General features: G+C 40.4%; 1 protein-coding gene across 1 annotated transcript in view; it reads right to left on the bottom strand.

The window, feature by feature from the left end:
• The window catches only part of KIF13B (kinesin family member 13B), a 198,572-nt gene that overhangs the window by 4,841 nt on the left and 167,105 nt on the right, over positions 1 to 26,626 (bottom strand). The window contains exons 37-38 of the mRNA XM_078445580.2: positions 22,463 to 22,596; positions 2,417 to 2,479 (exon numbers count right to left, since the gene is read on the bottom strand). Coding sequence (XP_078301706.2) covers positions 2,417 to 2,479; positions 22,463 to 22,596 — 197 coding nt within the window. The remainder of the gene's footprint in view (positions 1 to 2,416; positions 2,480 to 22,462; positions 22,597 to 26,626) is intronic.

Here is a 26,626-nt window from a genome sequence, read left to right as displayed (position 1 = left end):
TCCCGGCATTCAGGCTAAGCACCCTGCTCTGATGGAAACAGATCCTCCTGCCCACCACCAACTTCACGAGGGACTGAGAGAATCACTAGAAGCCAGAAGAATACTTTCTCCTGCAAAGTTGAAATGAGGATCTCAGTGAAGGGTGTGGATGTGCCTCAACACAGCTTCGCCAGTGCTGCCAGGAATGACCCTTGGGCCTGGTGGCTAGCTTGTGGCTCCTGGCCGGGAGTCAGGTGAAAGAAGAGGAGACAGGCTGCCTGCAGGCTGGTCCCATGTCATGGTTCGGGGGCCCTCTGGTCCAGGGAGATGCAGGCCAGGCAGTAACCTCCCCTGCAGTGAAGGGGGGCTGAGCGTGGAAGGAGCCGCAGAGGCTGGCTTCCCCATCTCGTATGACTTGTCTGCCTCACTCTGACAGAGACACACAAAGCCCCATCCCCTGGGGAATGACGACAGCCACTGCTCGTCCACATTCTACTGGTTCTCAGGTGCTCCTAGGGTGCTCTTTCAGTGATAACTGAAGCCATTTGAAGAAGTTAGCAGATTATCTCTCTATTCCTGATTCACAATGACAGGGGTAAGAGAGAAGGCAGGAACAGGGAATGGGGTTGGTGCTCTGGAGAAGGATGCCGTTCAGAAAAAGAAATATGTTTTCCAATATTTACGGAAAGATTATTTATATTACAGGAATGGCCATTTTCCATTTGAAATACAGGATTTATTTGAACTGGGAAACAGCTGAGATCTATAAGTCTCTTACAGTTACTTGGCTTAACTCAGCAGTCTGATAAATCATGCATTTTCACGTGAATTGTCATTTATATTCCTGTCTCCAGAGGCCCTCCTTTCCCCACAAGGCACACTTTCAGGGTACGAAATTAACGGCACCTCTTGAGATTAACAGCCCATTTTTGTGATGGATCTCCAGGCTGCAAAATTTACTAAATCCAATAGATCAATAACTGTCACCAACATAAATACTCTAAAAGATTAGGCAATCCTTCAATCATTTTTCTTTTGCAACTTGTACATGTTTTATTTATCCTTTTCTATTTTATTTTTAATATCACTGACCAGGCAGGGAAGAATATACAAACAAAACTACCAGAGTCTAGAATCTGCACAGGAACTGTGGTTCTGAAATAGTACATGTTCCCTATTCTCCGATGGTAACACTGCATCATTGCCACACGGACAGCTGTCTGCAAATGGCCAGCTCAGTCCTGTCCTGAGGAGGTGACAGTCCAGTGACAGTGGCTTGGATTTCCCTGGTCATTATCCCATTTGCCTCCACATGAATCCTTCGATGTAGGCCGGCAAGTACTACCATATGCATTTTACAACATGGCCCAGAGAGGTTAAAGGATTTATCTAAAGTCTCCAGTAAGTGATAACCAGGGATCAGAGGTCAGATCCACAGTGACAAAAGGGACCAAAGGTGGCAGAAGGCAAGCGCTGATTGCTCGGTTCTTTCCTGCTGAGCCTGAGCACAGCCTCAGATTCCTTCCGTTACAGCACTGCAGGAAGCCGCTCCCACTTGACTGGAGTTGATATGTGAGTGGAAACCGTCTCCCCCCATCTGTGGGTTATTCCCTTACCGCTGACACTTCCAGAGCTGCCCTGAGCCACAGAGGCTGTCACAGGTCTGGTGCCCTCACCCGTGAAAGACGTGGTCTCCCTCTGTCCCACTGGCCTTGGGATCCCAATCCTGCCTCAGCAAAATAACAAACACAACTCACAGGGGACAGGGTTGGCGGGGGGGGGGGGGTGGGGGGGGTGGGTTGGTGCACATGAACATCAAATATGTTCTGGATTGAAAAGGGCCTTTTTAGAAAGGAGTGAATCCGTGGAGGTCTGAGTTCTCTTTCAAATCATTTGCCCTTTTTGGCCGTTGTTTTAATAAATAAAATTTTCCGATAAAGACACAGCCCTTCCTAAGAGAATGAACGCACAGTGGGAGAAAATAGATTTGCTATTCATAAGATGAGAAGTGCTGTTCATCTGTGGGAGATCATAAGAGACTATTTTCTCCCCAGTTTAGCATTAGTCTTTTCACGCTGATATCATGAATCAGAATGAAATGTAAAACTGAGAATTAAGCAAACACTCAGGATAAGGAGATTGTTCTGTTTATAGAAATCGCCTTTGCCTAGCAGTGGGCTATTAAAGCAGCAGACTACATTAGCAGTCAAGCACCTAAAAGTTTAGCAATCATATGATTAACAAGTTGAAAATAGAAAAGTAGAACAAGGAAAATATAGAGGGAGAAGACAGTGACCTATATTATAGCTAATTATCAAAACGGGAACACTAAAATGAAAAACCCATGGGTGTGGACTCAAAAATTAGAGCCTTGGGGCCACCCACCACATGTGGGACAGCCACCAGCAAAGGTGCCACCTCCGCCCGACTAACTCACCTCCACCATTCTGGGCGTCCCCACGTCCGGGAAGGCAGACTGCACCATGATTCGGGGCACGGGCTGAGAAAACAAGTGAACAGGCAGGCGTAAGGGACCAAGAGAAGCAGAGAGATCACCACAGAAGGTTTTAATTGAACAGACGGGACAGCCCATCAGGAGGACGCACTCAACGTGAACTTTTACACCTTCAGGAATTCTAACAAGTCCCTGCCAGTTAGGCATGCCAAGGCTAGTGGCGCCACACTCCACAGGGAAGTGTAGGAAATACGGAGCACAGCGAGCACGTATACCCCAGTTGGCAACACAGGACACATGCTAAAAACCACACCATAGATGGCACACCTACACACTCACAGGCTCCCTCTCCACTCACATATGGAGCCTGTTTGTCAAGGGCTGTTCTGCACATACTAGTGTTGCAGGACTCTAGAGAGAAATGGTTGGGACAGGAAAGGCTTCAGGCAGGAGGTGGGACACGAAGCAAGCCTTGATGGCCAGGGAGAAGTGGTGCCCAAGCATCGTCACAGGAAGTGAGGAGTAAGGAAGCTGGTCGGGCTAGCACACAAGTCTGGGGCATAAAACACAGCAGGACAGACATGTGGATAGAGGCTTTGGTGTCTGCAGCTACCCTCATCAGGTAATGACGAAAACCACCACAGGTGCCTGAGTGGAGAAAGCAGAAGCTTGAGGAGATGGATCTGGTGGTAGAAGGCAAACTGATTGGAGAAATATTTAAAGGCTAAGGTAGACAAATTACGATGAGACTCCAGCAACAGAGCAGATATGAGGGGTAAGAGCCTGAATTAATGGGTGTCAGCAACAGCACAAGGAAGGACTCATTACTTATGGACATGTGGTTCAAGGAACATTAAAAAAAAACCAAAACAGTGAAAAAATAATTAGCACCAGGATAAGGAAAACGTATGTCAAAAGAAGGAGCTGGTAACTGCAGAGGGGAAGAAATCAGATATTCCTTTAGTAGCTGCTGGGTTTACAGACGTGATTCTCTCAAAGAAACCAAGAATCCACCACTTCTGCCTTTATTCCAACAATCAACCTCTGGCCCCTTCCCAGGTCTCCCTGTTCCAGTGCAAGAGTCTGGACCTTGCCTCAGAATGCTCAGCCCCAAGAGGGCTCCATCCTGGCACCACAAACAAGCCCCCAGGAGGAGCCAAAATTGGGCATCACAGTTTGTTTCCGTACAGTATGAGTGTCCTTTCTCTTCTTGGATCCAAAAGGAGAAGCAGCAAACCACGGATCTACTACCTGACCTAAACTGCCTAGACATGTAGACTTCATATCTCCCCAATTTCCTTCTGACCCCCTTCGGACCCCAGGTCCTCCCAGTTCCCAAGATGTATCTGGGTGCCTGAGGCTTCTCTGCCATAAAGATGCTCTCTGGACAGGGGTGCTAGGTGCTCATCGATTAAGTGTCTGACTTCGGCTCAGGTCACGATCTCATGGTTTGTGGGTTCAAGCCCCACGTTGGCCTCTGTGCTGACAGCTCAGAGCCTGGAGCCTGCTTTGGATTCTGTGTCTCCCTCTCTCTCTGCTCCTCTCCCACTTCTTCTCTCTCAAAAATAAATAAATGTTAAAAAAAAATTTTTTTTAAAGATGCTCTGGACAGTGTACAGGCACTAAGACTGGATGGCCAAAGTCCTGCTTCCTACTAAGCAGCCCAAACTCTTACCTGAAGGGAGAGGGGCCCACTTGGAACAAGATGGCTCACTTAGGAGGTGAACCTGAGTTCACAGCATCAAATAACAGCATTTTAGCAAAGAGTACCACGTTTTAGCAAAGGGTACTGCTGTAACCATGCTTTGCGACTGCCTTTGGGAGAAAAGAGCTAGAAGGGATTAATTCTGCTGAAGGTAAGGGGGATGGTGGTGGGATCTCAGAAAAGGCAGAGAGGACAGGCACTTAAGAAACGGTGGGAGGTAAGTCTAAACACATGGAAGAACCTAGGGATAAACTAAAGGAAAGTACACTTTACCCTGCAACACTGGGGAGCCACCAGGGGCTAATGGCCAGGGAGAGCTAGCATCAGAGGTATGTTTAAGACAATGTCAGGGGCACCTCAGTGGCTCAGTCAGTTGAGCATCCAATGTCCAACTCTTGATTTTGGCTGAGGTCATGATTTCATGGTTCATGGGATCAAGCCCTGCGTTGGGGTCTGTGCTGACAGCATGAAGCCTGCTTGGGACTCTCTCTCTCCCTCTCTTTATGCCCCTTCTCCACTCATGTTCTCTCTCTCTCTAAAAATAAATAAACTTAAAAAAAAAAAAAAAAGAAAGAAAGAAAGAAAGACAATGTGAGTGGAAGAGAATGAAGGAGAATATCCTGGTGGGGGAAAGGCAGCTGCACGTGATGAGGGCCTCAACCACAAGACCTTCCAGCCTTTCCTTGGATTCCTGGACCAGGAAAGCCTCTCCCCTCAACTCACACAACACATCACTCCCCCATCCCTCACAGCACCTAGCCAGTTCTCTCTCACAGGAATCTCCATTTCTCCACTCTACTGTCAACTCAGTAGACAGTGATACTCGAGTTATTTCCAAGCAAGTATCCTCCACCCTGCTTTACAGTCTTTGAATATAGGGGCTACTGTCTGTATTTTTATATTTACTTTCTCCCATAGTATCTAAAGTTACCCCTGGTACCCAGGGCCCAATGTCATGGCTATAGGCCACTAAGCTGAGACCTCACATCTTCCTCTCACAAGCTTCCTGTCATAGTCAGTCACCCCCATTGGCCATTTCATCAAGAAACACATCTGCTTCATAAACAGGCCCACCCTGACTCCACCAGTCAGATGACAGGGGTGCAGAGCAGGACACTGGACACACAAAAAATAGTGTCAAAAATAAGATGGGATCAGGTCTGAGCGGGGTCCTGAGTGTAATGTCAAGTACTTTGCACACACCTACTTCTCTGGTTCACATGCTACCCACTCATGATGCCCGCTCTGTGGGAAGCCAGGCAGTGGTGGCTGCCAGAAAACCGACTCTGGCCGAGTAAGCGTCAGGTAGATATTTCTCCACCAGAGGACTCTGAGAGGTACGTGCAAATGACGGTAGGGTATGGGCATACAAGCTTGGCCATGTATTCATTTTTTTGATATTTTTTTTCTTTTTGTTTTAAAGTTTATTTATTTTGAGAGAGAGAGTAGGGGAGGGGCAGAGACAGAAGAGGGGAGAGGGTGGGAGGAGCAGCAGAGAGAGACAGAGAGAGAGAGAGAGAGAGAGAGAGAGAGAGAATCCCAAGCAGGCTCCACACTGCCAGAGTGAATCCCAATGTGGGGCACAAACCCATGAACCGTGATATCATGACCTGAGCCAAAACCAAGAGTCAGACACTTAACCGACTGAGGCACCTATAACTGTTACTGAAACTAGATGATGAGCACACAGGGGTTCACTGTGGTATCCTCTCTACTTTTAGGTATTTCAAATGTTTCCATAAAGCTGTCCTACATGAAGGAGATAACTGGGACTCTGATTCAATGTCCAAATTCAGTTCAACAAAGACTCAGGTATTGGCACAAAAACAGACACATAGACCAATGGAATAGAATAGAGAACCCAGAATGGGACCCACAAATGTATGGCCAACTAATCTTTGACAAAGCAGAAAAGAGTATCCAATGGAAAAGTCTTTTTAACAAATGGTGCTGGGAGAACTGGACAGCAACATGCAGAAGAATGAAACTAGACCACTTTCTTACACCATACACAAAAATAAACTCAAAATGGATGAAGGACCTGAATGTGAGACAGGAAACCATCAAAACCCTAAAGGAGAAAGCAGGAATAAACCTCTTTGACCTCAGCCACAGCAATTTCTTACTCAACACATCTCCAAAGGCAAGGGAATTAAAAGCAAAAATGAACTATTGGGACCTCACCAAGATAAAAAGCTTCTGCACTGCAAAGGAAACAACCAACAAAACTAAAAGGCAACCGACAGAATGGGAAAAAAGATTTGCAAATGACATATCAGATAAAGAGCTAGTATCCAAAATCTATAAAGAACTCACCAAACTCCACACCCGAAAAACAAATAATCCAGTGAAGAAATGGGCAGACGACATGAATAGACACTTTTCCAAAGAAGACATCCAGATGGTCAACAGACACGTGAAAAGTTGCTCAATGTCACTCCTCACCAGGGAAATACAAATCAAAACCATACTGAGATACCACCTCACACCAGTCAGAGTGGCTAAAATGAACAAATCAGGAAACTATAGATGCTGGAGAGGATGTGGAGAAACGGGAACCCTCCTGCACTGTTGATGGGAATGCAAACTGGTGCAGCCACTCTGGAAAACAGCATGGAGATTCCTCAAAAAATTAAAAATAGACCTACCCTATGACCCAGCAATAGCACTGCTAGGGATTTACCCAAGGGCTACAGGAGTGCTGATGCATAGGGGCACTTGTACCCCAATGTTTATAGCAGCACTTTCAACAATAGCCAAATTATGGAAAGAGCCTAAATGTCCATCAACTGACGAATGGATAAAGAAGATGTGGTTTATATATACAATGGAATACTACTTGGCAATGAGAAAGAATGAAATCTGGCCATTTGCAGTAACATGGATAGAACTGGAGGGTATTATGCTAAGTGAAATAAGTCAGTCAAAGAAAGATACCCTATGTTTTCACTCATATGTGGATCTTGAGAAACTTAAGACCATGGGGGAGGAGAAGGGGAAAAAAAAGTTACAGAGAGGGAGGGAGGCAAACCATAAGAGACTCTTAAATACAGAGAACAAACTGAGGGTTGATGGGGGGTAGGGGAGAAGGGAAAGTGGGTGATGGGCACTGAGCACTGAGGAGGGCACCTGTTGGGATGAGCACTGGGTGTTGTATGGAAACCAATTTGACAATAAACTATATTAAAAAAAAAAAAGACCTGAGCTGAGATCAAGAGTCGGTTGCTTAACCAACTGAGCCATCCAGGTGCCCGTCTATTATTTTTAATTAGCTTGAGGTTAAAAATAAGAAATTAAGTGGCTTGCATAAAAAAAAAAGTTTATTTGAGAGTGGGGGAGGGGCAGAGACAGAAGGGAGGGAGGGAGGGAGGAAGGAGGGGCAGAGAGAGAGAGAGAGAGAGAGAGAGAGAGAGAGAGAGAGAGAATCCCAAGCAGGCTCCACACTGTCCGAGTGAAACCTGATGTGGGGCTCAAATCCATAAATCGTGAGATCATGACCTGAGCCAAAACCAAGAGTCAGACACTTAACCGACTGAGCCACCCAGGCACCCATAATTGTTACTGAGACAAGGTGACGAGCACACAGGGACTCACTGTAGTATCCTCTCTACTTTTATGTATTTCAAATGTTTCCATAAAGCTGTCCTACATGAAGGAGATAACTGGGACTCTGATTCAATGTCCAAATTCAGTTCAACAAACACTCAGGTCTGGGTGTGCAGGTTGCTGCGACAAGCGCTGTGAGGAATACAAAGGTCACAAAGTCACAGGCTTTGCTCTCAACAGACTGGCAAGGACATGTATGCAAATAACTGAAACATCAAGGAAAATGATAGATATTAGAATCAAAGTTTCAAACGCAGAGAAAATTCAGAGTAGAAGGAATGATAAATGAAACAGGTCTAGAATACCCTCATGAGGGCGATTTTACTTTGAGACAGGCCTTGAAGACTGAGTGGCTTTCCTGGGGCAGGAGGACACTTTCAACATGAAGAATGACATGGCAAAGGAGCTGCTCTCTGAGTATGATCTGTTCCCTCTACTGCCACCTCTGCCCCAAGAAAAGCTACTCAATCTTCCAGGAGGTCTTGGGGAAGAGAGAATGATCTAGAGTGACCCACATCGGGCAGAGGGAAGCAGGTTAGGGTGGTGTTCAGGAGGCCTTGTGAGCTCACGGCTGATTTTCACCCACAGGAATGAGCTATTAAAGGTACCGAATGAGCAGTGATAAGAGCTACATGTAGACAAGATTAATCCTGAACCAGGGGAGATACGAAGCTTGAAGAGATCAATCAAGAAGTTGCTTCAGTGGTTTGGTGGAGAGTCAATAAGTCAATAACTTGGATGGTAAGAGAAAAAGGAAATGGAAATTTGGAGATATGAGGGAGACTACTGAACACTTGGAAACAACCGTCGGGGGAGGCTGGGGAAACAGAGTCAAAGGATGATGCCCAGAAAGGATGGATATCAGGGAGGAGGGTAAACAGTGGTATTAGCAGAATCAGTGTCTGTTTGTGTACACGTGTGCACACCTGTGCATGTGCCTATGTGTGGGGGGCAGGGGGCACCCAGCTTTCTGTATTTGGTGATGGCCTGTGATGAATACAAGAACTTCATTAAGGATACCAAAAATACCTACAAAGTGTACTGAAATCTTAAGTGTGCCATTTGTCCTTCACACATAAGAGCTCAAATTTTCAAATGTGTATTGTTTGCATTTTAATGCTCTTTTACATATCCCTTGTGCAGACAGTTGCCTCCTATTTCAGGAGCTCAAAACATTTCAGATCATAAGTTCATTAATCCTTACGACACATCTGGCAACTATTAATAAAAATGACTGCAAAGTATTTTGCAGCTATAAATATTAAGGAGAAGTCCCATGAGGCAAGTGAATAGAAGTGTAATTATCTACATCTCACACTACAGAAACCAAGGCTCAGAGACATTCACCTAATGGTTAAATGCATCCAGGCTACCCCATGAGTCAGTGACAGAGATGGAAAAGGACTGACTTCTCAAGCACCAGCTGAACCTGCAATCGTGCTGTCTGCTGAGCATCACTGAAACTTAACAGATGAGTAGGTTACAAGCAAGAGAACCGCTTAGAAGTATTTCACGGAAAAGATGAGGGTCACTTGCCATATCATAGCCCATCATTTTTTAACTCTGGTTTTCACATGCCACGTGAATGAAGAAAATAGGGAAGATCAACTCAGAATTTCAACTAGGCATAAGACTTACTGGGAGACCCCCTTGCCTAAAAGAATATAAAGGTTTAACATCTTGGCAACACGTACAGACCCTCACTTCTCCGTGAGGCTGCACCCTCTCCTCACTTGTTAGGCTAACTCCACTCTGTACTGACTCCACTGCTCTGTCAGAGCCTTCCCTGCACTCTTCTTTCTCCCTAGGCAAAGATTTCTTCATGGTGCGCAGCCAGTCACGTTTGTCTCAGCTAGAGCACACCTTCACCATGTCAGTCAGCCTCAGACATACACAGACTACAGCATCTACAACATCATCCTATTTGGCTTTCTGAAGGGTAGGCAATATGGCTCAATCATCTCTGTATTCCCATACAGAGGAGAATAACTCCATGTTTGCTGAATGAATACATACATAAATGAACAAATTAATTACCTAAGTGACATGAAGAAGGCCAAACTGTACAGTTACAGACAATCTGGAAAAGATTAGACATGCTGAAATTTGGGCACAAGGGTAGGTAGGGGGGAGAAAAAATATTTAAAAAAATTTTTTTAATGTTTGTTTATTTTTGAGAGAGAGAGAGAGAGAGAGCATGAGTGAGGAGGGGCAGAGAGAGAGGGAGACACAGAATCCGAAGCAGGCTCCAGGCTCTGAGCTGTCAGCACAGAGCCCAATGCAGGGCTCAAATTCACAAATTGTGAGATCATGACCTAGGCTGAAGTCAGATGCTTAACCAACTGAGCCACCCAGGTGCCCCAGAAGAAATATTTTAAAGCAAAAAATACACAATTTGTTCCAAAACACTGAATTTTCTGATGCAATTTTTTTCTTGTTTGAAAATGAACCTTTCCTAATAATCACCCCTTCACCCTGAACGCGGTAAATTCTTAAATGTCATTTTCCAATGGATCCTACGCAAATATGATCTTCCATGTCTTTTAAGATTTTATTTTTATTTATTGTTTTGAGAAGAGGAGAGGGACAGAGAGAGAATCTCAAGCAGGTCCTCACCCAGCACGAGGATTTATCTCATGAACCATGAGGTCATGGCCTGAGCTGAAATCAAGAGTTGGATGCTTAACCGACTGAGCCACCCAGGTGCCTCAAGATTTTATTTCTTAAAGTAATCTGTACACCCACCATGTGGCTCACACTCACAACCCCAAGATCAAGAGTCACATGCTCTGGTGACTGAGCCAGCCAGGAGCCCCTCCCCCGCCCCCCCCCCCCCCCCGCTCCTTTTTAAAACTCTAACCAATCATTTAAATCCAAGCATAAGAATACATAACAAGAGATGTAGGATTTACCTTTGCTACAAATAATCAATAGACAACCTTTGATTTTCATGCTGCTAAAGTGAGAAAAATATAATAAACGAGACCAACCAAGCAGGGCGAGTGCATATAAATAAAATATTTCCTAATCTTTGAATATGTTCTGATAAGCGTAATAAACAATGGATAAAAACAGTCATGTACAATTACCTAAAGATCAAGACTCAGCAATAAATAACCTAATCAATATAAACATACTTTTTAAAGGTTATGTTAATCAGAGGCAGAGTGGTTAGGGTGGAAGAAGGGGAACTGGAAAGTCACAGGAGGAAGGCTGGTAGGAAGCACCCTGCACTAGTCCAGAGACTGACACTTCAGCTGCCTGCAGGAACTGGTTCACATAGCCAGCTCCCCACTCACAGAGCTGGCTCAAGATTTACACGCTGCCTTTCCAGGGTGATCAGGGTTAAGAGTATGTTAGCTATGATGACTCCAGCACTTCTGTCCATCTGGCAATTAGATTTCTTATTTTAAATGAGTGACTCAGCATTCTACCTGACCCATCGGTCATTTGTTTGTGTGTAAGCCTGATCATCTCTGGTGTTGCACATCCAGAAGGTGGTAATCCAGTCCACATGCATTCTCTGAGCAATGCCACACAGAGTGGAAGACAGGTGGCCACCAGCTGGTCCCCTTCCAGACACACTTTTATTCTACCTGCCTCATGCCCCTTTCAATCAGTGACATCAAGTATCAATGTGGCAGGCATGGGAAGGTGACTTCATTTTTCTGCCCAAAATTACAATGCCTCATGAGGTTTTTAGATACACTCAAATAGATTCTTTCAGTTTTATCCTCTTCTAATCTACCCTCCAAATTGCAGTCAGAAGAACTTTCTGAAATACAAATTTGACCATGTCACTCTCCTGCCAGAAAGCAGTTAATGATTCTCCACTGCCCACAGATAATTTTTTTAGAAAGGAATGGGCAAGAAAATACAAATAGGTCCTACTCAGTGTATTTCCATGGTTTGACCAGTCCCTAATTCAAATATTTTACTTATTTTGCTTTTTTAATGCTTAGTTTTGAGAGAGAGAGAGACAGACAGAGCATGACCAGGGCAGGGGCTGAGAGAGGGCGACACAGAATCTGAAGCAGGCTCCAGGCTCTGAACTGTCAGCACAAAGCCCAATGCAGGGCTCAAACTCGTGAGCCATGAGATCATAACCTGAGCTGAAGTCGGACGCTTAACCGGCTGAGTCACCCAGGTGCTCCCCACTCCTTCAAATACTTTAGATTCATTCATTCTATAAATATAATTGCTTGTAATATTTTAGTCAGATCCAGTGAAATCTCTTAAGGTCACAATTGTGCATGCAATTTTGTTCCTTGAATATAAATCTCAGTATGCCACTCACTAGGCTCTGTAACCTTAGATGAGGTGTTTAACCTACCAAAGTCTCATTTTCCTCAATATCTCAGTATCTAATATCACCCTCTAACCCTGTGCTCTCCAACATGGTGGCCACCAGCCCATGTAGCTACTGAGCACTTGAAATGAAGCTAATGTGACTGAGGAAGTGAATTTTTAATTTTACTTAATTTTAATTATTAATATATAAATTTAAAAATTAAAGTGCCTTTGAATACGTTTAGAACAGATTGGGCACGGGGATCTATTTTGTCTACTTCATGAACTCTAAATGCAGATCAAGTATTTCCGACAAAAATTTAGTATCCACATTGAGATGTGCTAGAAATGTAAAATACACACTTGATTTCAAGAACTTTACAGAAAAAAAGAAGGAAATATCTCAGTAAATTTTTTATACTGATTACAGGTTAAAGTGACAGTATTATGACTATACTAGGTTAAGTAAATTATATTACTAGAATTAATTTGACCTGTTTCTTTTTACTTTTTTAAATGTGCCTGCCAGAAAATTTAAAATGTCACGTGGGGCTCACATTCTTCTATTGGACAGCGCTGATCTAACTTAGCACCACTATTGAGCTAATGCATATAAAATCTCTAGCACGCAGTAAACACTCAGCACATTTGGGAAATACCATGGTTTTCCTAATCACTGGAATTTTGTGGTGTCTTCAAAGATACTTCTAGCTTAGGTTGCTACAAGCCCAGTTTTAAATAATCAACAATTATATCTGATGTAAAATATAAATCCAAAGATTCTACTTCGTTTATCAGTCCCAAAGCCATTCAGGATACAATATTTTTTTTAATATGAAATTTATTGTCAAACTGGTTTCCAGACAACACCCAGTGCTCATCCCAAAAGGTGCCCACCTCAGTACCTATCACCCACCCTCCCCTCCCTCCCACCCCCCATCAACCCTCAGTTTGTTCTCAGTTTTTGTTTTTTTTTTTTAATGTTTATTTATTTTTGAGACAGAGAGAGAGCATGAACGGGGGAGGGTCAGAGAGAGAGGGAGACACAGAATCTGAAGCAGGCTCCAGGCTCTGAGCTGTCAGCACAGAGCCCGACGCGGGGCTCGAACTCACAGACTGTGAGATCGTGACCTGAGCCGAAGTCGGACGCTCAACCGACTGAGCCACCCAGGTGCCCCTGTTCTCAGTTTTTAAGAGTCTCTTATGCTTTGGCTCTCTCCCTCTCTAACCTCTTTTTTTTTTTTTTTTCTTCTTCCCCTCCCCCGTGGACTTTAATTCCATTTTCTTTCAAATAAAGAACCTTAGATATCATCAATTTACTCATTCACAAACACATGTCAGGTGTCTGCTATATTCCAATGACTGTGCCAGAAGCTGGGGATATAGGGGGGGCAAAACCACACACAGAGTCCCTTGCTCCTCAGAAACAGGCACGCGGGGACTAACTTATACTCCCATTTAACTTTAATTATATAAAACAACTAAAAGGCCCATTTCTTCCATCAACAAGTGAACTATTTTATCAGAGGGTAAAAGTGAGTGAGACCATCAAAACAGACTTTTTATTTTACTATATTATTTATATATGTGTTAGTTCAACTTATTTGAGGTACTATGTATAGGAAATTTTAAATGCTAGTATTTCTGGAGTTGTGATAAAAGATAGTTTCTTATTTTTACTTTTTAAACTTCCACATGATAGCTATTAATGCTTACTTAAATATTCATGTGAAAAAAACTTACATTTTTTTAAAGGATGTAATATTCACTTCATTAAAAATAATGGTTGTTGGTTTTTCAAGTGTCTATGAAGGACAAAAGGTGTTTACTTAAAAGAGAATATTTGTTAATCTTAAAATTTTAAAAACTGGGTCTAAATGTAGACTATCACCTGTTTGGTATAACCTGTAAGCTAAGAATGATTTTTACACTTTCAAATTATTGAAATAAAAGAATACTTTGTAACATGAAAAAATTATATGAAATTCAAATTTGGGGGTTATAAATAAAATTTTCTCAGAACACTCATTTATTAGAGTAGACTCATTTATTAGAAGTATTATCTATGGCTAGTTTTGACAGGCCTACAAAACCTAAAATAATACTTTCTGGCCCTTAAAAAAAGTTTCCCAATCCCTGATCTAGAGAATCATACAAAAGTATACAATGACAATTTCTGAAAAATGACTGGCAGACTGAGTTCTCTTCAATCAACTTCAGTAATGACTCAGAAACTCATATTTTCACTATTTTTCAAATCAGCTATTATACCTGACTGTGAAGACAACACTGTCAACTCAGTATCTTTCAATACAGTGTCCATATATTTCTGGGGCAAAGACAGGCAGCAAAACATTATGAAAATTTTGGAAAACTGACAGTACTAAAAGTGACTAAGAATTCATCCCTAAAGCAACTGAATGGAAATCATTTGCCTTAAATTAAAAAAAAAGCGGGGAGGGCGCTGGGTGGCTCAGTCAGTTAAGCACCCAACTTCAGCTCAGGTCATGATCTCACAGTTCGTGAGTTCAAACCCCACATCAGACTCCACACTGTCAATGTGGAGCCTGCTTGGGATTCTCTCTCCCTCTCTCTCTATGCCCCTCCCCAACTCGCACTCTGTCTCAAAATAAATAAACTTAAAAAAAAAGTCTGTACTCCAAAGGCAGACTTGCCTTTATGAACTCAAGAACAACTGAATGTATGATAACATATTCAAATGTATTTATTACATGTGGCACTTACTAAATTACAGGCAGGAAATGCAAATATACATTATTTTCTTTTAAGTTTATTTATTTATTTTGAAAGAGAAAGAGAGTGTGCATGCAAACAGGGCAGTAGCAGAAAGAAAGGGAAAGACAGAGAATCCCAAACAGGTTCCATGCAGAGCTGGGCTCTGGGCACGATCTCATGAACCATGAGATCATGACCTGAGCCAAAATGAAGAGTCAGATGCTTAACCTACTGAGCTACCCAGGCACCCCTATGTTATTTTTTAAAGAATCTGAACAATTAACGAACACTGAAGGCTGGAAAACAAGATATAAAGCCTTTTTCTTATTTTAGTTAGTTATGGTGATGACACATGGGGCAGCATTGATAAGGTTTGTTTCATCAAGGAGTCCACGTATGAGTAACCCTAAAAACAGCATCTGTGTGCACAAGGGAAGAACTAGTAGTTGGTTTGTTTTTTCCCATTTTATTTATTTATCTTTTCAGGTTTGCTTATTTATTTTGAGAGAAAGAGAAAGAGCACAAGCCGGGGAGGGGCAGAGAGAAGAGAGAGAATACCAAGCAGGCTCCGCACTGTCAGCACAGAGCTCAACTGGGAGCTCAAACTCACAAACCTGACCTGAGCCGAGATCAAGAGTCAGACACTTAACTGACTGCACCACCCAGGTGCCCCTTTCCCCCCCATTTTATGTGCAGAAGGATTGCTGACACAAAGGATGGAATAACTAACTACACAAGCATCTTTTCAATTAGTACTGGAGATGTGCAGTGCTGCTCTCTCACCTCAAGGCTTTGTCCATCCTCCATGCTGGAAACAGTGTTGAAAGAGAGAAAAATATCCCTGTGGTTGACAAGATAGCCCCAAGCAAAGTGCAGGACACAGAAAAGGGACAGACTGTAAAACATAGATAGGCTGAAAATGGGACTGTGCTTTTGATGGTGAAAATTAAACCTGAATATTAACTCTTTAATTCTCCAGATGAACCAGAGGCATCATTTAGAGTCCCAAAGTTTGAAGCACATAAATAGCTTCATCTGAACACAAACTTCTTGATACATGAAAAAAGCTATTATGCCAAATTAATTCAATCTAACTAATTAGAGAGCAGGAAGTTCTTTCAATTATTTTATGTGCTGTCTGAGACACACACTTGAATATGAGTACAGATTTCATTAATTGCAGTTCATTATTTTCCAGATTAGTTACTAAACTTGCATCAGAAGGTCAAAGACAGCAATTTTGTCAGCTGCCACCTCTTTCAGTGCAATATCTATGCATTTCTGGAACTCAGAAATTGATTACAAACAAAAACAAATCTCCATAAAAATGAGAAACATAAGTCTTTATGAACATGTTCAAACCAAAACATTTTGTACAATGTAAGAATCTTTGTTTTTAAATCTTCAGAGTAAACTATTAACTTCTACTGTACAAGAAAAGATCCATGAATCTTTTCAAATACTGAAATATAATGCCAAAAAATAATAGCATCTTGATGTGAAAACCTGCTGACTCCAAAGAACAAGTTAATAAACATTAATCTTTTCGTTAGAGTTTCACCATAGTTGTATGTTTGTATCTTTCCATGAGGGAGAGTACTGAACACTCTTGTTTGAAAATGTCAAGGACACTCTGATTAAAAGTACTTTTCTGAGAATAATCCTGCCTTCATTACACAACTTCTGTCTCTCTTCCACCTAACAGTGAAATTATAGGAATGACGGGTAGAAACAAGACCTATCCCATTCCTCAGTTATTACCTGGACTATTTTTATATTTTCAAAATCTTATTTTTTAAAAAACAGAAGTGAGAGCAATTCCATGGTGCTTTTTTGAAGAGAGCACCCTGCTATCTCTAAATCATTCTACTTATTCACAGCTGTTACCAGTCTCTCTGTTAATTTCACCTCTGTCATTCTGCGCCTTCCACCCCCTGCTGTAGCAGAGCCATCCTACACAGCTCTCACCGCCTCGGTGCTGCCGTCCCTTGACTGCTTATACAGTCAGCTCTCTTAGTCATTGTTTGGTCAAGCTATAAATAACTCCTTTAATCCTTCCTCATAAATCATTTCTGACGTTATCCCCTGAAATAATTCCAATTGGTCAATGGATTTCCCATAGTGACACATCCAGGACCAACTGCAGTAATCTAAGCGTGGTCTAATAATGCCAAGGGTGGTGTTCAGGTGAGTCCATGTGAGTTTCTTCATTATTGTGACTATTTCAGAGAAGAACTTTAAGTCTTCAAACTAAACTGGGACAGAAATATAAAAAAGGAAGAAGTTTTAGTATCTTTCATCATAGTTCAGTGGGAAACAGCTTTAAAAATGATAAAAAGAGAAAGTTGGGGGGAATAGAAATAAAATAATATCCTATCATATGTGGTCTATCTGGTTACCACATATTGTTGATACTCAAACCATTGGGGTTTTGGGGGTTTTTTGTGCTGTTGCACATTATATAGCTTCAGCAAGGTTACTATATATTATCTCTACATCTTATGTAGTATTAATAATTTATCCTTTCCCATACTGTAGAATTGATCCAGATTCCTTTTAGGATATGCACTGATTTCTATTTTTCTGGGTTCTATCTTTGATGTTATTCTATAACACACTAAGTTTTTTAGTCTTAGGTATTGATTATTTAATGACTATTTATACAGGCTACTGAAATGAGTGTACTAACAAAGCACTAGCAGCAAATAAAACACAGAATCAAAAGGAGAGCAAGGTTCATGGCATTTGTGTATTTCTTTGCACTACTGGTAAATGTTACCACTAGATAATTCACACAGAGCTATGGCAAAGCCAGGCAGTGAACAGAGTAGTTTAGGAATGTTTGCCAGCATGAATGTGTTTTAGGCTTGTTACAAGACTGGTGATACAGAGAAAGACCACGGACATGGTGTCCCTTTATTTCCATAATGTATCTAACAAAGTCTCCCATGATCTCTTTGGTAGAAAGAGGAAGAAATGTGGACTGCAGATGGTAGTTGCTGAACACGTAAAGCTGAAATATGCTGATCTGTCACCCTGTGACTTGAGGAGTGATCTTTAGTTGCCTATGACAGGGCTCTCTCTTAGGCCCTCTAACGTTCAATTATTTTACTTATGACTCAAATGAAGACAGACTATGTCCTTAAAAAGTTTGCAGAGATAGCTGGATCAAATGTATTTTCTAAATAACTACTTAAGAAATACCTTGATAGGTACCTGGGTGGCTCAGTGGGTTGAGCGTCCAACTTCGGCCCAGGTCATGATCTCGCAGTTCGTGAGTTCGAGCCCCATGTCCAGCTCTGTGCTGACAGCTCAGAGCCTGGAGCCTGCTTCGGATTCTGTGTCTCCTTCTCTCTCTGCCCCTTACCCCCACTCATGCTCTCTCTCTCTCTCTCTCAAAAATAAACATTAAAAAATTAAAAAAAAAAAAGTACCTTAATATTCTAGGAGCATTAAAACAAAACTAAGATGAAAAATTTTAGAAATGAATCTAAAGTTCCTTAAGTATTTTTATACATCAGCTAGACAACACAGTAATAAAAAATAACTGCACTGACAAGAGTGTAAACAAACAAACAAAAAAGGGAATGTTAACTGACCAGAGGCACAACAAGCTAATACTGGCTTTAAAAAAAAAAAAAAAAAAAAGTACAGTCATATGTTGCTTTGGTAGAAGTACATTATTTAGAAGAGGAAGATGATGATTCCACTATTTTCAAGTGTGCGTTTCAAAATACTTCCAGGCTCCCCACTTGAAGCAAGACTCTGACAAGGCAACTGAAGAATGATGGAGCATTTATTATGAGATATAGTGGACTAACCTATAGCTATTAATTAAGTCTAGAGAGAACCTTCTCCTCCCCTCCCTTTAACTCCTAGGTAACACCAGAGGAAACTCTGAGGCAAAAACTGGTTGGAAGGAAGCGGATTTTTTTCCTGGAGGACTAAGAGTTCCCACAAGGAGAGGCAGGACAGATCATCAACAACAGTAAGACCCTCAACTTTAGGTATCAAAGCTCATTTCCAAGTGAATGGGATGCCATTATAGTAAAGACTACTATTTAAAAAAAATTGAGGAGCACTAAAGAAGTCTAACCAATACAACATTCTTCTTACTGCTGTTACTTTGAAATTCCATTTGCATTACAGTGCTCCATTTCCAAGGATGAAACACCATTCAGGTGGCAACAATTTAAAACATATTTAAACAAAAGAAAACTCCATATTGGCAATGTCATTTAAAATTATGCTTTACTTCTCTGAGAGCTTTATCCCAGACAGTCAATAAAAATGTGAGCACAAGCATCTTTGATCAACTAAGTCCTGATGATACGCTTAAGTTTTCCCCTCCTTTAGGAATAGTTCTTCAGTGGAACTTGTATCAATCTAGGCAAGAAAGTTCATAATTATGTCTTGATATCGCAAATCCCCACTCAGATGTGATTCCCTCACCTCTAAGCTGCAAACATAGTACTTTATACCACTGGATGACACTTGACACATACAAACTATCTAATATTATAATCTGCATATGTCAATGGTCAACCAATTCTAGAGAAGAGCTAATAAACATATAAACATAACAATAACATCCAATGAAGATTAAATATGGTAATAGTATACTAATGTGGTGAAAGCTATTGTTTTAGTTTAGCTGGTCAAGGCCTCTCTAAATGCAAGTGTACTTCCTTAGACTGGTATATCTTGACCACTCTAAATAGTAGACCACTCTATTAGAGACCTAGTAGCCATGCAAAAACTTTGGGAAAGAGTATTCCAAGTATAAGGAAAGGCAAATGCAAAAAATTCTTGAGACCAAAATGAACTTCATGTGTTCAGGAGATTAGGAAGCAAGGGAGGGAGGGAAGGTAGGAGGGAGGGAGGGAAGGTAGGAGGGAGGAAGGGAAGGGAGGGAGGGAGGGAGGGAAGGGAGGGAGGGAGGGAGGGAGGGAAGGGAGGGAGGGAGGGAAGGGAGGAAGGAAGGAAGTTAGGAAGGAAGGAAGAAGGGGAAAAGGCCAACATGACTTAGTATGGTGAACAAAGAAGAAATAAAGGGAATAAAGATTAGAAGTCAGGGGAACAGATCATATAGGATGCTGTAAGGCACAGTAAGGAATTTTGATTTTATTCAGTTTTAGTGAGAAGCAGTGGAAGACTTCAAGCCATGAATTTAAGTAAGATTTTGGAAGGTCACTTTGGCTACTTCATGAATAATAGACTTTATGAGGCAAAAAGTGTCAGACAGACCTGTATGTAGGCTGCTGGAATAATCTAGGCAAGAGATGATGGTGGCATGAATGACTGATGAAGATGGAGATGGTCAGAAGTCACTGGATTGGAAGCAGTACCTATAAAATTTTACTGATGCACTCTGAGATATGAGCAACTAGGTGGACATTTGTGCTACATACTGAGATGGATTTGTAGTTTTAAGTAGTTTGTGTGTTGGGAGTAAATAGACTTGTGAGCTGAAACCAACGGTAATGTTTTGGACTTATAAAATGTGAATGCCTAATTGATTTATGAGTGAAAAAGCTTAATGGGTAGTTGGCTCCATGAAGCCCAAGATCAGGGGCAAAGTTTGGGCTGGCGATAGAAATTTGAGCGTTGAAAATGCATAAACAGAGCCATGGAAGTAAATGGGGTGACCCATGGAAAGAAGGCCCAGAATGGAGCTCTGGGGCACCTGAATATTTGCAGCTTGATGGAATAGATGGTCCCAGAAAAGTCAACTGAGAAAGACTGAGCAGTCAGAGGAAGGGATGCCAGGAAATGTCACAGCACTGAAGCCTAGAGATGCAAGTGTTTCAGGTATGATGTCAAGTCAGATGAGGACTGGAATGGTGCAGGCAAGATTCAGCTCCCTGGTGACCTTCAGGAAAGGTCCTGCAGTGGGGTCGAGCTTTCACAAACCAAACCCCAACTGGACTGTTTAACTCCACCACTAGGCATCTTCATTCAGGCAAGTTTTGTATTTACATTATCATTTATTTATGAAATGTGAAATATCTGGGCTACTCTCTCCAATGCCATTGCTCATATATGCTCAAAAAAAGTAAACCAAATGGACAAATATTGCGTAAGGTATCTTTGAAATATCTCAAGATTACCTTCTTAAACTGGACATTACAAAATGCAGTTATTTGCCAATCACTACATTTCTTTCTAACACATTATTGTTCCTCTCATATCCAGAAGAATCAATCATTTACTGGCAAAACAGTAAAAATAATTTATTGTAGCAGGTGATTTGACTTGCAACATCAAAAACTCAAAGTAGCACTGAAAAACTAACTATGACTACAGAGTATGATTCAATAACTTCTAATGCCGTGTCAATTTCCTTTAACTTCTATAACTGTCTTCACCAAATAGCAATTGGAAAATGGTGGTTATCAAACTTTATATTTTGATAAAATCACCTGGGTGCTTATAAATACAGATTATAAAGGCACTCCCAGATGGGGTATGGATTATGAGGTCAGGCTGTTATTGCTTTTTTTAAAGTTACATTCTTAAAAATCTACCATGGAAATTCTGACACAGAGAGTCCATGCATCATACACTACAAACCAATGATGCAGTAACAGAATAATATATACAAATCCTTGGAAAAATCATTTTTGCCTAAACTCCAACCAAGGATTAGACTTGCTATTTCTTTTAGCTCTCATGGTCATAGATTCCTTCAATAACTGTCAAGCACTCCTTATGTGCTTAAATTTAGTTTAAGCATCCAAAATCATGATTTTTTTCCATCCAATATGTGTAAATGTCTGCTTAAGTAATGTTTATATAATGCTAAGTTGAAAAAATTATATGTTTATATTGCAGCCTTACAAAACTAATACTACCCCCCCGAATATGCATTCATAAACTCAGAAAATTCTTTTAAATAGTTAAAGGTCTCAAACAAGGACTCACCTGCATTTCTGCAACTTGAATGTTTTAAGTGAATGTGGATAAGCTGATGTCAAAAGACCTATTTCAACAACTGAACTTGCACTGTATGTGTTTTTGAAGGAGTATAAATAAATCCTCATTTATCATTTTCTGCTGAATTCACACCTACATAAGGCTGGAAATTACATTTCCAACAGGCTTCCCATTCACCATCGCATAAGAGCAGATTCCTGATTATGTTGAAAACCCTCTAAGATTTTCTTTAAAACTTATTTGAAGGCTGGGTGGAGAGTTTTAAGAAAAAGGGGAAATAAGACAAGTGATCACTTGTAACATTTTAAATGAAGGAACAGGTAGACCACAGCAGAGGAAAAAGAGGTGGAGAGGGAAGGACAGTGATGACATAAAATTGTTTGAAATAAGAAATGAAATCAAGAATTAAAAATAGAATTACATTTTCTGTTTGGCAATACACAAACAACACTAAGTGCACTTCATAAATTTTACTATTGTTGCTCTAAGTAATATTACCATAAATCACATTAGCAGTGTACTCGGCACTTTTTAAAAGCAGAAAGGATTGAGACTGTCAGTAAGTTTCAACAGCTCTGTTACCTCTGAAGAGAGTGAAGGAGAAATTATCACAAGCTTTTACTAGGCCTAAAAAGGCTGGTTCTAAGGCCCCACCACCACTGCTATCCCTCCCCTTCAGCATCAATGCGACGACACAGAGCATCATTCCACCAGGAATTAGGAAATGTTCACCGTTGCTTTCCTGATGCTTTTACCTGATGTACAAGGGGAGACGGCTGCTTGCCCCTTTTCTCATCACGGACAGGGAAGAGCGACTTCAAGAGCTTTGGCATCTGCGGCACAAAGGATTTTACTGGATTCAAGTAGGAGGCTGCTAGGCTACTAAATCCTGTCAACAATATTGAAAGGAAAAGAGATAAAATGTAAACAACTACATAGACGTTTTCTTTCTTGCAAGTTTGCCAAATTTCATTTGTAGCAAATATAACAATATAAATTATTCAAAAGTATCCTTTAAAAGTATTAGAAAAACATAGTATTATTATGGCTCTCCTCAAACAAAATGTTATTTCCTTTTCCAATTAAAATTAACAGCAATTAGGGTAGTCCAAAAACGTTCTAATATCCAGTGTTCCTGTTAGTATCCGAAGGGTAATCCAACCCCAGTCCTGTCACAAATTGGTTCAAGTACTACCTTCTGCCCTAGAATAAGATGGGGGTTTTCATTTTTACATCACACAGCTGGTGACACACATGTAGAGCTCTCTATCTAGACTTTAAACTCTTTGAAGTCAGGGACTATGTCTTCTCCAGCTTTAGCTTTTCATACCTACTTACTGAATGAAGATGATGAAATGGAGCTTTTAGGAAGAAGGTGGTGTTTGTTTTTACAGGAGAGGGATCAATGCCCTGACCAACCACGTTCTTACTTGCTCTAAATTACCAAAGGCTGGGATCAGACATGCAGACAATATCTATGATATAAAAAGATTTCTCTCCCCTTAGTGAATAAAACTGAAGTTTTAGGAAAATGTAACCTAAGTCACAAACTGTAAAACACTGTATCCACATAATACTTTAAAAACAACAAGCAAGTCAACCTGAGGAACTGTGTGTGATGCTGCCCCAATGGAAGCACACAGCCACCAGCATACCTCTACTCTACACTGGCCCCTGAAATGACTTTAAGTTCATTGGCAATACAGTTGTGACATGGACCCATACAGTTCCAAGGTTTGTAAATTTTACATAAAGTAGTATAATAACTCTAAGTAGACTGTGAAAGGTAAGGATATTTTATAATCATGAGAGCAATCACTAAAACAATAAAGCAAAGAGATAGCTATAAATTCCAAGAGATGTGTTAAAGCGGATTTCAAAAAAGTCAAATAATTTACAAGAAGGCAAAATTAGGAAAGAGTAGAACAAAACAAAGGAAACCAATAGAAAATAAGTTTGAGATGAATAAAGAGCCAGAAGGACATAATCATCTAAACGCTGAGACCAAACAACAGGGACAATCTAGACTTCTCCCTACAGTTAAATTAACATTCTACACTGAGGAAGACCCTTAATTAAATGAAGATCTGGCCAAAAATCTTTCAAAGGCTGCATATATCACAAAGTGAGACAATCAGACACAAGGTGTCTCTTGAGGTAAGTACACAAAACTACCCTTCCATTTATCCTACCTTCCACCCCTCCCTCAAAATGGCCTGAATCTGTTCAAGCCTGTAGAGCTAACTACCAATTCACAGGAAATACGGTTGATAGAGAACCCTGTTTAAACAACCTCAGGGGGATGGTAACATAGTCTACTGTGCAAAAGACATGGTCTCTTCGGCAAATACAATGGATGGGGGAAAAAGACAAAGAACATATAGATTAAACTTTAACTCAAGACACATATCAACTCATCACAATAAATGAACCTTACTTAGATTTTCATTCAAAATAACTAAAAGGTATTTTTGAGCCAACTGGAGAAATCTAAATACTGACTAGATATTTGATGATATAAAGGACTTATTTTTAATTTTTCTTAGGAGTGAAATGTTATCAGCTCTAGAGAAATGTTACTGCTCTAGAGACACATGTACAGATATTTACAGATGAAATGGTATCCGGGATTTGCTTCAAATTATCCAGGAGAGGGCTGGGAGATGTAGCAGGAGTAGGGGTACATCAGACTAGTGATGAACTGATCATTCTGAAGTTGGGAGGGCTACCTGAGAGCATATGGTGTTATTCTTTCTACTCTTGTATGTTTGATATTTTCCATAGTAAAAGGATTCTTCAAAGTGAAGACAAAATAAAAACTTAAAAATTTTTTTTTAATGTTTATTTATTTTTGAGAGAGAGACAGAGCATGAGCAGGGGAGGAGCAGAGTGAGAGGAAGACAAAGAATCTGAAGCAGGCTCCAGGATCTGAGCTGTCAGCACGGAGTCCAACGCGGGGCTCGAATCCACGAGCTGTGAGATCATGACCTGCGCTGAAGTCAGATGCTTAACCAACGGAGCCACCCAGGAGCCCCAAAATAAAAATTTCTAAAGGGTTTGTCACTAACTGATGACTGCTAAATGCACTGATGATACATGTAATTCACAAAAAAGAAACTAAACTCAGAAAGACAGAGTGGGATGCAAGAAGCTATGATGAGCAAAGCAAAGTGGAAAATAATGTAAATCAAGTAAGCATGGATTACAAGCTTTAAAACAACAACAACAAATTTACAGAACTTTAAAACAAGGTATTTCACTCCTAGGTATTAACTCAAGAGAAGTGTTCACAAAAACACTTATACAAGAACAAACTTTATTCACAGTAACCAAAAAGTGGAAATAAGCCACATGTCCGTAAATAGAAGAACTAATTAAAAATCGTGACAAATTCAACTGTGATAGTGAATGTTTCTCAACAACAAAAAATAAATTACTGAAGGATGCAACCGTGTGGATAACATGAACAGAAATGTTGAATAAAAGAAGCATAACACAAAAAGAGCATATACTGCATGATGCCATTTGTATGAAATTGTAGAACAGGCAAAACTAATCTGAAGGAATAGAAATCAGAACACTGGCTGATTGTGGAAAGTAGCTGGAGTCCTGTACATCTTGTAAACTTGACTGGTGGGTAGGTTACACAGGTAAATGCATTTGTCAAAACTCATTAATATGACCCATAGTCAAGAAAAAAGCAGTCAATGTAAATAGACCATGAGACGGCCCAGATGCTGGATTTAGCAGATAAATATGTTGAAGTAGTTTTAGACACAGGCCCAAGGAAGTAAAGAAGAATCTGATCTTAACAAATGTATAGGTATAAAATATCCACAGAGAAATTAAAACTTTAAATAAAGAAACAAGTGAAATTCTAGAACTGAAAAGAATAATAACTGAGATAAAATATTCTCTGGATGTACTTAACAGAAGGTTGGAAATGGAAGGAGAAATTATGCAACCAGAAGATATAAGAATAAGACAAAAGGATGAAAAATAAAAATTAAAAAAAAATTGAGCTCCTGTGACCTGTAGGGTAATATTAAACAATCTAATACGTGTAATTTGAATCTCAGAAAGAGTAGAGAAAAATTGTTGGGGGTAAAATGTAATAATAGCTGAACATTTCCCAAATTTGTTGAAAACCACAACTTACAGGTCCAAGAATATCAATGAAACACAAGTAAGATAAGTACTAAGAAAACCATACCTAAGTATACCTTAGTCCAAGTGCTAAAAACAAAAATTGAGAGAACTATGAAAGCAAACAAGAGAGTAAACACAGACATATTACATGTAGGAAAAAGAGACAGAAATGATGGCTGATTCTCAGCAGAAAAGGAATCTAAAAGACAATGTAAGATGTTTGAAGTGTTGAAAGAAGCTATCTACCCAGAATTCTCTAGCTAGTGAAAAAATTCTTCAAATAAAGTGAAGTGAAGATAATCTCAAAAAGGGGAGACAGCATTCTTTTCTCTCCAAGAGAACTTCACAATAAGAAATACTATAGGATATTCTTTGGACTATAGAGAAATGATATTGGATAAATATAAGACTTCACGAAGGACTGGATAGTGCCAGAAATAATAAATATGAAGAAAAATATAAAAGATTTTCTATAGTCTTTTAATCTGGCTGTTTTAAAGCAGAAAGAGTAACATCGTAAATGGGTTCATAATGTCTATAAAAGATATAACAACAATAATACAAAATAAGAGGGCTCCAGGAACAGGCAAATGGAATTATACACTTACAAGGTTCTTATATTTGTGCAGTGGGAAGTGATGTATTATTAATTCTAAGTAGACTATGATAAGTTAAGAATCTATACTAGAATCCTTGAGCAAAGACTTTAATAAATAAACACAGAAATACCAAACAGTCAGAAATAGAAATAAAATTAAATACTAAAAAAT

Source organism: Panthera onca, chromosome B1 (genome assembly GCF_046562875.1).
Source record: "Panthera onca isolate mPanOnc1 chromosome B1, mPanOnc1 haplotype 2, whole genome shotgun sequence".
In the NCBI taxonomy this organism is placed as follows: Eukaryota; Metazoa; Chordata; class Mammalia; order Carnivora; family Felidae; genus Panthera; species Panthera onca.
This window is presented reverse-complemented; position numbering and strand designations above follow the sequence as displayed.